The 15410-nt window shown below is 44.5% G+C and overlaps 1 protein-coding gene across 1 annotated transcript in view; it reads left to right on the top strand.

The window, feature by feature from the left end:
* The window catches only part of LOC139761928 (uncharacterized), a 117036-nt gene extending 102043 nt beyond the window's left edge, over nt 1-14993 (top strand). The window contains exons 3-6 of the mRNA XM_071686606.1: nt 2089-2147; nt 6666-7232; nt 8435-8593; nt 11157-14993. Of these exons, the coding sequence (XP_071542707.1) occupies nt 2089-2147; nt 6666-7232; nt 8435-8593; nt 11157-11234 (863 nt within the window). The 3' untranslated portion in view covers nt 11235-14993. The remainder of the gene's footprint in view (nt 1-2088; nt 2148-6665; nt 7233-8434; nt 8594-11156) is intronic.
* The last annotated feature ends 417 nt before the right edge of the window (nt 14994-15410 follow it).

The following is a 15410-nucleotide window of genomic DNA, read 5'->3' as shown; positions in this document are numbered from 1 at the left end:
TTCTAATGATACCTGATCATCTCATTGTTCGTCACGTCAGAAAAAATATAGAAGACTGATTCAACAGCCAAGAGGAAAATAGAGACAAAGACAGAAGAGGAGGAGGAAGAAGAAAAGGGAAAAGAGAAAGAGAATGGGATAAGGAATGGAAAGGCCAAGGATAGAGTGGAGACAGAGAGAGACAGGGAGAAGGGGTGATAACATGCAAGGTAGAATGAGCAAGAGAAAAAGGGAGAGTTCTTAGGAAGGCTATGAGGAAGCAGAGAGAAGTGAAAATAGACAAAAAAAAAAAAAAAAAAATGGCGAGGGGAGGAAAATCGTGGAATAACTCCGTTAATATGTTCAAGTTTAGGCTTGAATATTATGTTATCTTCTCAACCACTGATTCCGATAAACATTTCCTTTAGGCAAATTAGTCCTTCAAGTTAATTTTTCCACCTGTTTTCCGTCCGGCATGTTGTCGGAGGGGTTGGTGGGTGTGGAGGGAATCATTGCTTTGCAACCCTTTTCTTCTGCTTCTTTTATGAGGAATGAACCTTATTCAGTAATGTTAAGGACGAACCACCTCGCTTAGACCGTGGGTCTCTCTGGTCCGTGTATATATGGTCAAGCATAACACCATGGCGAAAAGTCACCTATGTTATGACCATCCATTTGAGGCGTGTACAGCAACTTCTCGACAGGACGGGTGCGCGCGCATTCACAACTGGAATGAATGAGACAAGTCTGGTAAAGCGAACGCCTCCGTGCCCGAGATTCGAATCCGGAACCTTTGAAACTCAATGTCAATCATTGCACACTCGCCTAATGCGTTGTCTAATGGATAGGTTTTATCAATCTATAAATGGCTAATTCATCATTAACTTAAATCTCTTTCAGTACGTTATCACTTATCAAAAGAATTTATGACAAGTTACAAAGATAACGCGGAGAGTAGAAAGCAGGGCAGAAGTACAACCATATACCCAAACCCATATCTTGTAACGTCCACTGAACATCTATTTTGTCCAACTGAGCGATTATGAAAGGGGAAGAGGATGGGGTTGGAGAGGGTAAATTGCATTTTCGGAATGACACAATTTCGGGGTGTGCAGATATACAGTTTAGGTTTTAATGTGATGTTTGGATGGCTTGCTGAATGCGTATTTTTGGTAATATTCACATACCTCAGCCGATTGGGGTTGTGTACGTACTGATGATGTTGTCTGTTGCGGTAAGAAGATTAGCTGAGCTAAGCTCAGCTGTGCATCGTTCACTATGTGGATGACCGGAGCCTCTCTTGGCGCTTTGAGGCTCCGTGAGAACCACGGGTTCTATGTTCGTACTACTGCCGGTAGAGGGATGGGTTTAGCTTGTGTTTCCATTGCTATCTAGTTTCAGAAAGACTTACTGGCATACTTTCCTGAAGCATGAACCAGTTGGTTTTATTTCTATTCGTTGGTGTTGATCCTCATCGCTTTCGATGTCAGGGTATTCCTTTTTTTCATTTGTTACGAATTGCGGAGCATTACCCTCCCACCGTGCTTCCGTCACTGGCAATCTACATGGTTCATTATCTCCTGACGCTGTGCAATCAGAACATTTCGTGAATCCTGGAGGCGAGTGATGACGGTAGTGTGACAAATGGTGAAGTTTAGCTCCTCAGGCAAGGGGTAGATGGGAGGGGGAGATATGCACTGGCTGAGAAACTGCCAACCTCTCTTAAATGTTAAGGTTCCCTAAATTTTCTCCTTACAAGATATTGACCATTTATGATAATGATAACCTTTATACACACAGTGTTTTAACACACAGTGTTTTATTCTTAACTGCTCCTCATGCGAGCCGTAGGTAGAAAGTTTACTTTTCTCTTTGTGATGTAAGTTTATATTCAGTTCTATTGACCAACAATAGGAGAAACTTAGACATTAATTCTTGTATACACATATATACGTACCGGATACCAGACAGCTTTATGGTAGGCTTCATTCCATGGACAGTGACTTAAGATATAATGCGAGACCAAAGTGTTCGCTGTAAATAATGTTTAGGCTCTTGGCCAGACTGGCATGTACCAACCATTGTACTCAGATCACGATCCTCTTGCAGACCAGCTGAAGATGGCGATGGAGGCGGCCAGGCTCAGCACCCAGACCAAAGAGCACCAGGTAAGAGAGAGAGAGAGAGAGAGAGAGAGAGAGAGAGAGAGAGAGAGAGAGGGGGGGGGTGAATGGGAGAATTGGCCTTTCGTAACCGAGAAGGCAGAATAGGAAAGCCTGAGGAATTACCCAGTACATATCATCCGCATGTAGATTCAAATTTCTCTTTACACTTTCTTCCTTGTAGAGCGATGTCATTGATTCTTATCTCAAAAAAACTAAACTACGAATCTAAAACTTTAAAAACGAGCCCGAAGTCGTTAACGACGAGGTCGAACACGCAGCTGAGACTGACGAGAGTGGTGATGATCCCCTGTGTGCAGCCGCAAGTATACCTTGGCCTTCTTGCACGCAACAAAATGTCCGGTACTAGTGAAAGCCGGGGGATGTCAAAGACGTCTTTATTCAAGCAAGATTAGGTGGAAGCTGGTCGAAGCCAGAGTCGTATAAACTCATTCGAACGGGTGTTGGATTCGAGAGCCGTTTTGTCTGGGTTTGCACCATTATATAATCTCAAACATAAACAAACGCAAGGACTCTCGCGCTTCAGTACCTTCAGGTCTTATTAAAACTAAATTGAGAAGAAAGTCGTCAACAGAGTTGTATTTCATGTTATAATTCATATCGAGTATTATAGAGTCATTTTCTGTAAAAGTCTTAGCGCCAATATCATGAGGCTTATCATGTAAGATGAAATTCGCTTCACGGAATTTACGAAGAGGAAATCAGTTTATAAAAAAAACTCGTTTTATGCTTACATCTCTTCAGGTTTGTTGGTTATTTAGGCTTTAGGCTAATCAGCTGCCAGGGTCATTAAGGTCATCAACGTCCAAGCTATAACCACCAATCGAAAATCTTGAACACCCACTTCTGTTGCTCAGTTTTATCATAAGACTCTTTTTGCTGCCACTTCACGTATGGTCCTGGGTTACATCAGACAAATTAAAACGTACGACAATTACTGTTTCCTTTATATGAAATACACTGCATGATAACTCCGCCAGGCATCAAACAGGTAATACGCATATGAATATTGAAATGACGCAGGACGATAAAGCCCTAACTGGTAACAAATCATGGTGACCAAGAACTTTATGCTCCTGCTACTGTTCCTTACCGCAGCATCCAGTCACTGCTTGATATGGCATCCAATCACTTTTACCACAGAATCCGGTCTCTCCTTACCTACCACGGCATTCAGTTACTCCTAAACGTGCCTTCCAGTCACTCCTTACCATGGTATTCAGTCACTCTTCACCATGACATCCAGTCATTCCTCACCATGGCATCCAGTCACTTTTCACCATGACATCCAGTCACTCTTACCACGGCTTCCAGTTACTCCTTACCAAGGCATCCAGTCACTTCCTACCACAATATCCAGTCACACCATACCACGATATCTTTTCATTTCCTACCACGATATCCAGTCACTCTTCACTATGGCCTTCAGTCACTTCGTACCATGGTATCTAGTCAGCCTTACAATGGCAACCACTCACTCCTCACAGCGGCTTCCAGTCACTCCTTGCCACGGCATCTAGTCACTCCCTATCACAGCATCCAGCTACTCTTTACCACGGCATCCTGTATCTCCTCACCACTGCATCCAGTCACTCCTTACCATGGCTTCCACTCACTCCTTACCACGGCATCCAATCACTTCCTACCACGGCATCCGGTTACTCCTTACAACGGCATCAAGTTAGTCCTCACCACGGCATCCAGTCTTTCTTCCTCTCTATAGCACAAAGTCACTTCTCACAACGGCATTCAGTCATTTCTTTACCACAACATCCGGTCTCTTTCTCTTTTGTTTTATATGGTCGAAGGCTCCTGTCACGGTCAAGAGCCCCTCTAGACTTTATATATATATATATATATATATATATATATATATATATATATATATATATATATATATATATATACATTTTATTTATTTTGCTTTGTCGCTGTCTCCCGCGTTTGCGAGGTAGCGCAAGGAAACAGACGAAGGAAATGGCCCAACCTACCCCCATACACAATGTATACACACACACGTCCACACACGCAAATATACATACCTATACATCTCAATGTACACATATATATACACACACAGACACATACATATATACCCATGCACACAATTCACACTGTCTGCCCCCATTCACTCCCATCGTCACCTCGCCACACATGGAATACCTTCCCCCTCCCCCCTCATGTGTGCGAGGTAGCACTAGGAAAAGACAACAAAGACCCCATTCGTTCACACTCAGTCTCTAGCTGCCACGCAATAATGCCCGAAACCACAGCTCCCTTTCCACATCCAGGCCCCACACAACTTTCCATGGTTTACCCCAGACGCTTCACATGCCCTGATTCAATTCACTGACAGCACGTCAACCCCGGTATACCACATCGCTCCAATTCACTCTATTCCTTGCCCTCCTTTCACCCTCCTGCATGTTCAGGTCCCGATCACACAAAATCTTTTTCATTCCATCTTTCCACCTCCAATTTGGTCTCCCACTTCTCCTCGTTCCCTCCACCTCCGACACATATATCCTCTTGGTCAATCTTTCCTCACTCATTCTCTCCATGTGCCCAAACCATTTCAAAACACCCTCTTCTGCTCTCTCAACCACGCTCTTTTTATTTCCACACATCTCTCTTACCCTTACATTACTTACTCGATCAAACCACCTCACACCACACATTGTCCTCAAACATCTCATTTCCAGCCCATCCACCGTCCTGCGCACAACTCTATCCATAGCCCACGCCTCGCAACCATACAACATTGTTGGAACCACTATTCCTTCAAACATACCCATTTTTGCTTTCCGAGATGATGTTCTCGACTTCCACACATTCTTCAAGGCTCCCAGGATTTTCGCCCCCTCCCCCACCCTATGATATATTCTTTCTTTCTTTCATACTATTCGCCATCTCCCGCATTAGCGAGGTTGCGTTAAGAACAGAGGACTGGACCTTTGAGGGAATATCCTCACCTGGCCCCCTTCTCTGTCCCTTCTTTTGGAAAATTTAAAAAAAAAAAAAAAAAGAGGGTAGGGTTTCCAGCCTCCCGCTCCCATATATATATATATATATATATATATATATATATATATATATATATATATATATATATATATATATATATATTTCCAGCGGGGGGCTGGAAATCCTCCCCTCTCATTTTTTTCTTTTTTTTTTCCAAAAGAAGGAACAGAGAAGTGGGTCAGGTGAGAATATTCCCTCAAAGGCCCAGTCCTCTGTTCTTAACGCTACCTCGCTATGCGGGAAATGGCGAATAGTATGAAAGAAAAGATATATATATATATATATATATATATATATATATATATATATATATATATATATATATATATATATATATATATATATATATACAATGACAAAATCAAACGCAACATGGCTTCAGACTCAACCACTGTAGCTACCACCATACTGCACATAAAATTCACGAAACATAACTTAAATGGCTTCAACCAACCGCAACCCCCATCCCGCACATTGCCAGTGGCAACAAACATCAATAAAGCATTTGACACTGTCTCCCAGTGCATCATCGCACAAAAGATACTTGACACCATCCTCTAAAACAGTGACAAAAAATGGTACGACAACTCCATAGCCAGCAGCCATGCCAGAACTACTCACGACTTTACCTCTGAAACCATTAAACTCTACAATGGAGTTCCCTAAGGAGCTGTTCTTTCTCTATCTCTTCAATCTATTCCTATATGACCTCCCAGTACCTCCAGCAAACAACAATGTGGTCTTTTCTTATGCAGACGACGCGTCACAGTCACAACACAACACAACACAACACAACACCCTGACACAACAGCAGCATAAACATACATGCAGCACTACATTACACGGTGAGAACAATGGCTCACTGGGAACAGAATGTTTACATCTCCACAGATGTCTTCGCTATGAAATGTTAACATCTGATGAGGAGGACTGTCTCCGTGAAACATGTCATGCGCTGTAAAGTCTGACGAAATCATATTAACTGCTGAAGTGCGATCTACCCTCCATCTATCTGGAATCATATTGTCGTGGTTGACAGAGTCCATACAAGTATTTTTTTTTTCTTTTTATGAAACATCCGTCCTATCTTGCACATAATAACAACGATTCCAAGATCAAACAGTCTCTGTTTTTCTCGTGCTGCTCTTTCGAACTCTAAAAGAACTCAATGCTTTAGATTTCTAAGCAAAATATTATAAGCCTTACAATTGATCAGTTGGATCAGACTGTCGCTTAAATTCTCATTCATATGAACCGTTTAGTTACCCATATCATATATGTCATGTTTATCTTCGTGTGCGAAAGACTTGTTGATTACTGACGACCGGAGCGCCACCTTCGTCAGGATGCTGAACTAATGGCGATTTACCCAACATATCAAAACATCGTAATTGTTATATCATTTTAACGTGATAAGAAACTACGTTCGATGAAGATCACTTACAAAACTAAGATAAATTTTCTCTCCCATTTTCACAGAGGTTCCGTCCAAACATGCTGATGCCCGAGATGATGAAGCCTGAAATGTCGCAGCCAGAGACGGCCATGCCAGAGTTATTGCAGCCATGGACTCTGAGGCCAGAGGTGACGGAGCCAGAGACGATAAGGCCAATGATAGAGCCCGAGACGATGAGGCCAATGATGGAGCCAGAGACGATGACGCCAATGATGGAGCCAGAGACGATGAGGCCAATGATGGAGCCAGAGACAAGACCAGAGGTGGAGCCACTGACGACGAGACCAGAGTTGGTGGAGCCAGACACAACGAGACCAGAGTTGGTGGAGCCAGACACGACAAGGCCAGAGTTGATGATACAACCATGGACAACGACACCAGAGATGATGCAACCAATGACGACCAGACCAGACATGATGGAGGCCGAGGGAGAGATGGCGTCGGCACCTCTGACTGACCCTCCCATGAGCCTGGACGACTTTGACGAGTTGGATCCTTTCATTAATCAGAGTTCCGTGGTTGCTGCTCCTGCTGATTCCTCAGCCTCCGAAGATATGCTACTCACCCAGACGGCCACAGAGAGGGACATAGTAAGTAATTAGCCTTCTTTGTAAGTATGGGGATTTACAGAAGTACTGAGACTTAATGGTACTTACGTTGTAGCTCTCATGGTTAGCTGGTATGTCTGAGGGACGGATGGGCATCATGGGTACAACTAAGACACAAACATTAATCAGTCCAGAGCCACACTTACCAAAATCATGACATTCTCTTATGTAAGTTATGACTGTTATACAGTACAACTTTCACGCTTAAATTTATTGCAGGTGGTAAAGCAAAAGGTGCTTGAGTTAATAAAAGTATTAGAGGAACTAAATTACTGATAGTAATAGTAGTAGTAGGAGGAGTAGTAGTAGTAACAGAAGTAACTGTTGTAGCAATAGTAATAGGAGTAGTTGTAGTACATCATCACAGTCATTAACTTTAAAATCACCAGCAGCAATTAAATCAATACGATCAACGGCAGTAGCAATAAAGTAATTCTCTCATCAAAAGCTATAAGACCAATCAAATAATCCCTCCACATACGAAGATGCTAATAATCAGCACTAGAATATCATGCCACACGTTTGGAAGAGAATTCTAAAAGTTTTATCATAGGTTTAGGAAATACAGACGAACAGTGTGAAGATATGTTTTGCATACTCTGATGATAAATTTCACAATAAGATTTACCATACATCAATAACACTACCTACAACAATAGCAAATTAGGTAACATGATTGACAACAGTAGCAACAGAGATTGAGTAACACTACCAAAAACGGAAGAGACAGTAACAAAGCTATTACGTAGAGCTGAAAAAAGGCATCAACAGAGTAGCATCAATGTTCGTCACAGAAGCAAAAGATAACGGAACATGTCCGCATCAACAGTAGCAGTGGGAAACGTAGTGGTACTAGTAATAGCAGTAGCATCAACAGACGTAGCAATATCAACAGATGCATAAGTAAACACATCATCAACAGAAACACCAGCAGCATCAATACGAACAGTAGTATAATCAGAAGTATTAATGCAATACTGCACCATCGATGGTACCAGTAGCAATAGTGACACCAGTCTAATGTAGCACCACCAATAATTGCATCAACACCAGCATTAGTTTTAGTAACACCAGGCGCAGTAACAGGGGCATTAACAATAGTCCACCACACAGCATCATCAGTAACAGAGGCCATAGCAGCCGTCACAGGAGAGTCCCCAGTAACAGCTCTGCTCAACTTCCAGGTGACGGAGGCCGAAGAGACGGAGGAGGTCGAGGTCGGGAGGTGGCCGACCACTTTGTCTCCCTTCGACGAGACGGGGGAGAGGCACAGGTTGGCCGACTCACTGGACGAAATGAGGGACACCTTCCAGCCGTTTGCTGACACGACCTTTGACGACCAGGTGAGGCGGGAGAGCAGGGAGAGAAACGGGTCCCAGAGGGAGAAGGAAGCATTACGGTTAGAGAAAAAAATAATGGGAAAAGACTAAAAATGAAATGAGGAGCAAGCGAGTATAACAAGAAAATGGGTTTACAATAAACTTCGTTTCATTGCACGATTTTAACTTTGTTCACATGATGATGTGTATTACGTTAAATCTCCATAACATAATGAGTGTATAGTGAATACGAAAGCCCGCGTAAATTGGTATGATGAATAAACACTAAATAAAAAAATCATTCTCTTGTCCACAACAGATGTTCAATACTGCACGCAATCGCAAAGGCAACAATAAAAACTTAAGAAAAATTTGTCAAAATGGTATCTATTTTTTTTTCTTATAAATGCTGAGGACTTTAGTCTCAAAAAATAGGTCCTTGAGGCTTGGCCATTTGAAGATTAATCGATTTTGAGAAGGTGGAAGACCTATCTCATAAAATGGGGCTACAATTAGCATTTGGGACACGAAACTGTTAGAAACGATTAACCGCTGCGCCCCAAGGATACGGACCCTGGACCACTGTGCGTCATGCTAGCAAGGTATCCATCCATTCGATTCGCAGGTGACAAATGCTTTTTATCTTAGATCATCATATGGTCCAGAGAGATCCCCCCTTCACGTCACGTGATCTCAAAGGTGACGGAAAGCTCATACTCACACGAGTCGTAACAAGAACCACGGTAGAACTCATGCTTCTAGTACGTACGGAACACATGAAACGGATGGAATCACTTTACCAATGGGTGCCTAAGATTCGAACCCGGGACCACCACGTGGCAGGCCAGTATACTATCCCCTCCCCTCCGAGGTAACCAAAGCTTTTCTTCTCACACCAAGTTATGATCCCAGCGGTGCGAAGCATGGGCTGCTGGTGAGAACACACGGAAGAAAGCAACCGAGTTGGAAATGAAATATACGAGGATAATAAGTGGTGTGAGGAGAGTTGATCGAGTATGTAATGGTAGGGTACGAGAGGTGTGGTAACAAGAACTCTGCTGAACAGCATGTGTTGAAATGGTTTGGACATGTGGAGAAAATATGTGGAGAGACGTTGACAAAGACGGTGAATGTGTCAGAAGTGGCGGGGACAAGGAGAAGAAGGAGACCATATTGGAGATGAATGGATGGGGCGAATAAGGTTTTGAGTGATCGGGGCCTAAATATGCAGGGGGTGAAATGCATTCATGGGAGAGAATGAGTTGGAGTAATGTGGTACACGGAAGAGAACGTGCTATCGATGGACTTAATCTGGGCATTTGAAGGAGCTCGGGGAAACCATAGAGAGGTCTGTGGGACCTGGATGTGGATAGAGTGTTGTGGTTTCGGTGCATTACACATGACAACTAGAGAATGAGTGTGAGGGAATGAGTCCCTATCTTCTTCTGCTCCTGGTGCTACCTCGCTAACGCGGACTCCGGCTGCTTCAGGTCACACGGTGAGCGTAAAGTCATCTTCGGCAGGCCGTATTTTCAGATGAGGAAACAGAAGACAGCTTCTGGGGTAGAGTTACGCCACGAGCGAACAGTCACCATACGTGAGCCTGTACCTCTGTCATGGACGAGAAGCTGTACACATTCGTCGAGGAACTTCTCACTTCAAAGGAGTCCATAATTTCCTTGCCACTGATTGTAGTGCAACCTTGAAGCTTCAGAAGCCAAGGGTCTAAAGTTTATGAAAGCTCTTGAAGATTTCAGGCTGCGCTGCAGCCCGTAGTAGGGAAATGGTGGACTCCATTGGAATGACAACTTCCTCGAAAAGACTGCACTGTTTTCGTCCACTGACAGTGATACAACCTTGCCGATGATGATTCTCCACTCACAACATAACCCCAGGATCCCATGACGAGCATTCTGCAGCCTTAGGGTGCAGTCGACGCACAAACAGGGAAACGATGGATTCCTTTGGTAAGAGAAAGTCTTCAAAGAAACTGTACCACTTTCCATCCTATTTCCTTGCATTATTTTTCTTTTTTGAGGCGTATGTAGCTTGGCGTTGCTTTGTCCGTCCGTCCGTCACTGGGAGTCCCACTTTAACGTATAACATAACCTTGGTTGAGACTTGAAAAGTCTAAATCAATTACTCGTACAACTTCATCCTTTCGTTTCCCAACCTCCAGCGAACTGACTGGCATAAGGCCCATAACGGTAGTCTGGATTTTACTTGAGTTCTGCCCCTTATGGAAGAGGTTTAACCTGCAACTTAACCCGGCTTATAACTTGAGAAAAATTCCATCATTGGCTAAGGTATGTGCCACGTGCTTTATACTGCTATCCAAACAGTATTGCCACCTATTCTTATCCCACTCCTGATAATAATGGTGCACTACACAAGTGTTTCATGGAACACCCCTTAATTATGGTGCATTACACAAGCGTTTCATGGAACACCTCTTAATTATGGTGCACTACAAAGTGTTTCATGTAAAGCTATAGTATGAGAGATGGTGCAGGGCACACCACACACACACACACACACACACACAAACAATATGACACAGAGACTCATCCATCCTTCTCTCCCACAGAACCTGACGGAGGCGATAGAGGAGGAGGAGGAGACAGCGACGGAGTTCCTCTCCTTCACAGATATTGATGCCTTCTGAACTGCCTGAGCCCAGCTGGGGTGCACCATGGGCGGTGCCCATACCAAACCCAGGGGTGATTGCCACTCTGCCCCCAGGGGCAGCGTCAACATTACCCTACGGGTAACGTCCGAGCTATACCCCAGGGGCAGCGTCAACATTACCCCAGGGATGACGTCCAGCGGCAGCGTTCACACCGCTTCACGGGCGGCGTCCGTGCTACCCCTGAGGGAGCTCTTCACCTCTGACGCCTGTATACCCAAGGGAGCAGCCCCGAAACCCCCCATGGGGTGACGAAGGGGATACTTGCCGAAATATATCTCACTCGGAGAAACTTTTGGTGTTATACTTGAAAAAAAAAGAAAGAAACTATGGATTATGGAAAGAAAAAGAATTGTGGCTACAAAACTGTGAAATGTACCTTATTCTCACTGTGTATTCTTAAACGTGGAGTGTGTGTGTGTGTGTGTGTGTGTGTGTGTGTGTGTGTGTGTGTGTGTGTGTGTCATACTCAAAGATGTGATACACTGGGAGGCGCAGTGCTGTTGTGTTTGGCCTCTTGTGTTGCGGTGGTGTACGTGGAACTAAAATGTAAATATATATATATATCATAAGCTCTCCCATTACTGTGACTCAGACTGCATTTACGTGTGTTACTTTGGCCTCCTGTCCTCGAGAACTGACTGCTTGCTGGCCTCCCCCTCTGTCTAGGTCAAGCAGCTCCCGTCAGGCCACCGCATCCCATAGATGTTGTGTGGGCAGTGGGTACTTGAGGATTAGCCGACATGGAACCGATTCCTCTCTCTTTCCGCAGCTAAACTGGAGGACGACTTACGTTATTCTCTTTGTTTTCCTGACCACCTGTGATGTCTTCCTCTGACAGACACGTCTCTCCGCACTTGGAGGACGAATGACTTTATGTTCTTCCATTAACACTCTACTTTAAGCGACATAATTAAAAAAGACATGCCCTGTAATCTTAGGTAGTTGTGGAAAACGCTCTAATTTCACGTGAAACTTGAAATGTCGAATTTCTTAAAGACATTTTTTTTTCTTCATTGGAAGCGCTGACAGTGACGCTTACATCCTTCATGTTGTGGTCTGTGTGCTGGACACCGAGGCTCCTCCACCTGCAGGCCGGGGTGAACCCCGCCACCAGGATGATAGAGGGCCAGGGGGACGTGCTTTTTCCCGGCACCAGGAGGACGAAGGGCTAGGGTGACGCGTTGCACAGTGGCACCAGTTGGACGAAGGGCTAAGGCGACGTGCTGCGCCTTTGCCTGACACAAGCAGGAGGTTGCCATAGGGGCTATAAGGAATCTCACTATACCGACTTAATATCCTCACTGCTTACCGCACGTGTACATATGTGTAGATAGGAGAAAAAAATGTCAAGTTCATGGATATAGCGCATAGATTTAGACCAAAATGCCAGACGTACGAGTAAAGTTAGAACAATATCGAGTATGGCAGGTTAGTGAACACCAACCATCGTGTACATGATAAAGGCAACGACTCACACCCTAGAGGCCCACAAGCTATTGGATGTACCAACGTGTCCATCCCACGAGACAGTCCCATCTTAACCCCGTTTCACACATCTGGTTCATAGTAGACTATTCTAGGAACGTGTCACACATCGCACTCTAGAGATCCATTGTTTCATAAACCCTCTTCTTTGCTTAATAACGGCTATAAGACATAGGATAATCTGACTATGCTGAATCCAGTTTCACTGACCGTCTATCGGAGATCTCTGTTCACTGACCGTCTATCAGAGATCTCTGTTCTGCGTACTAGCGGAAGGATATCACTGTTGCGTACGATACTCAAGACTCAGAACAGCATTTGTCTCCCATACTTACAGTCGAGCAAAAGGATAGCCCCTACTGGCTCATCTGCATTAAATGAAATTACCTCTCACAGGCAATGTTTATAAACCACGACTGATTTACAAGATGTGGAGCAAATCAAGACTTGATCAAAAACCTTCCCAGTAGACTCCTGAGACCCTTACCGTGACAGAGTACGCAGCTCGTGCCTATGAAGAGTCAGGCAATCACGTCATCAGAGTCTGCTCGCTCGAGGGCAAAGTCTGACGAGGAGAAGACGCCACAAAACTGTATGATGTTTCTGCCACCACCAGAGAAGCCCCAGTGTGCACGTGATTTGACGCTTAAAGTGAACGATGGAGGCAGCATGCGCTCGGCTGACTGAAGTGAAACAGTGCCATTACCATAACAGAAGAAGACTGGAAACACTTGAGAGAGGCATTTCCACCAGCGTGAGGGAAACACATATCCACCCACTCCCTTCTGGTACACAGCACATGACTGAGGTTTGCGACCGCTGTTGTCAAGGGAGATCACGTCGTGGGAAACATATTCTGGCTCTGTAAGAAAGAATACTTTCTCATCACTGGCCAAGCCCAGGCAGACGTACAGACACTGGCCAAGCCCAGGCAGACATACAGACAGTGGCCAAGCCCAGGCAGACGTACAGACAGTGGCCAAGCCCAGGCAGACGTACAGACAGTGGCCAAGCCCAGGCAGACGTACAGACAGTGGCCAAGCCCAGGCAGACATACAGACAGTGACCAAGCCCAGGCAGACGTACAGACAGTGGCCAAGCCCAGGCAGACGTACAGACAGTGGCCAAGCCCAACCAGCAATACAGACATTGGTCAAACCCAGGCAGAAAATGCTCCCTCAGTGAGGGGTGTCGGGTAGGTAATGCAGTGCGGGTTCACAGTTGTTAAGCTGGTATCAAAAACTATCATGAATTACGTCACAAATAAGATGAGGCAGGATCACACCATCATCAAAACACATCAGTTCATGAAAATTACCTGAACTATTCACTGATTTTGCGTACAGTCGTCAACGACAATTAACAATTCTAATGAAGAATTCGATCCGCTACCATTTCTTGATTCATGACTCACTTCTTTTTGCATGTGTGACCTCTCCTCAGAGTGACTTGAGAGATGACAGGATCCAAGATTCTGTGTCAATCAGCCACTCCAGCGAGACAGACAGACAGACGGATAGCTGCCTGCTTGCTGGGGAACCCTAACCACTGCCTGATGTGGGCACGTCTCTCAGTGTAACAAGATCTAGTTATGATAAGCCTTAACACACATGAATCTGTCTTTCTGTTCATTTCTCATGCTTGTGGAAATATCACAAAAAGCGCAAATAGTGAGATAAAAAAAAAACGACAATTTTTTGAGTGTTTTACTCAGTTTGTCTGTCATTTGAATTCTCATTATTTGTATATAGAAAACTGGGATGTGGTCATTCAGCAATGGGCTACGCTACCTGAGCACAATGCTACAATTACTTGGGTAAAACGGTACGGCCCTTGGCCACGGCAGTACAACTCTTAGGTATGAAGAGCTGGCTTGTAAACCCAACCTATATCAAGCAGGTGAGAGGCCAATCCCTCCTTACCACTGGTCGTGCCGCCATGTTCAAGGATCGTGCCGCCGTGTTCAAGGGTCGTACCGTCTTGCTCAAGGGTCGTACCGTCGTAATCAAGGGTTGTGTCACTTAGCCCTAAGGGGTTGAGGCTTCTGGTGGGCCACACGCATCCGACCCTGTGGAAGCTCTGGGCTGGCGTGTCTTCCATGGCTGGCTCTTGCCTGACTCAAAATCTATTTCAAAATCTATCTTGCTATAAATTCTCTGTGTTGTTTCCCTATTCATCCCTCTTAAATCACGTTCATCTATGTGTAACATTTACGACAGAAGATTTTCCAATATAATATGTGAAATACTATGCATTTGTTTCATTAAAGAGAAAATCCCTCAGACTAAGTATGTCCCAGTGAACGCTGGCTTACACTGTACAACCCAGGGTAGGCTCAGGGGTTCGGGCCTCCCACACTGCTCAAGTTTCCCGCTTTCGTCATAATGAAGGATCATACATCAAGTCTATGTATGTAGGGTGTGATCAGTCGAGACATGACCATTCCTCAGGATGTCTGGGACCCATAACTCCTCCCACCATTTCATTGTGGGTTAGGGGGTTCTTAGTTACGCCCCTGTAACAGGATGCTACCAAAACCAGATGATTTATATATTGGTTATATTCAGAATATTTCTGATGTTAGAATTCAGCGTTTTAATTTCTTTCTATTGTCAGCAACCTCGCTCAACACGACCTCATCCTCCTTCGGCTCCTGCAGAAGATCAT

Source organism: Panulirus ornatus, chromosome 3 (genome assembly GCF_036320965.1).
Source record: "Panulirus ornatus isolate Po-2019 chromosome 3, ASM3632096v1, whole genome shotgun sequence".
In the NCBI taxonomy this organism is placed as follows: domain Eukaryota; kingdom Metazoa; phylum Arthropoda; class Malacostraca; order Decapoda; family Palinuridae; genus Panulirus; species Panulirus ornatus.
The sequence above is the reverse complement of the archived record's forward strand: the minus strand, read 5'-3'. Positions and strand labels throughout refer to the sequence as shown.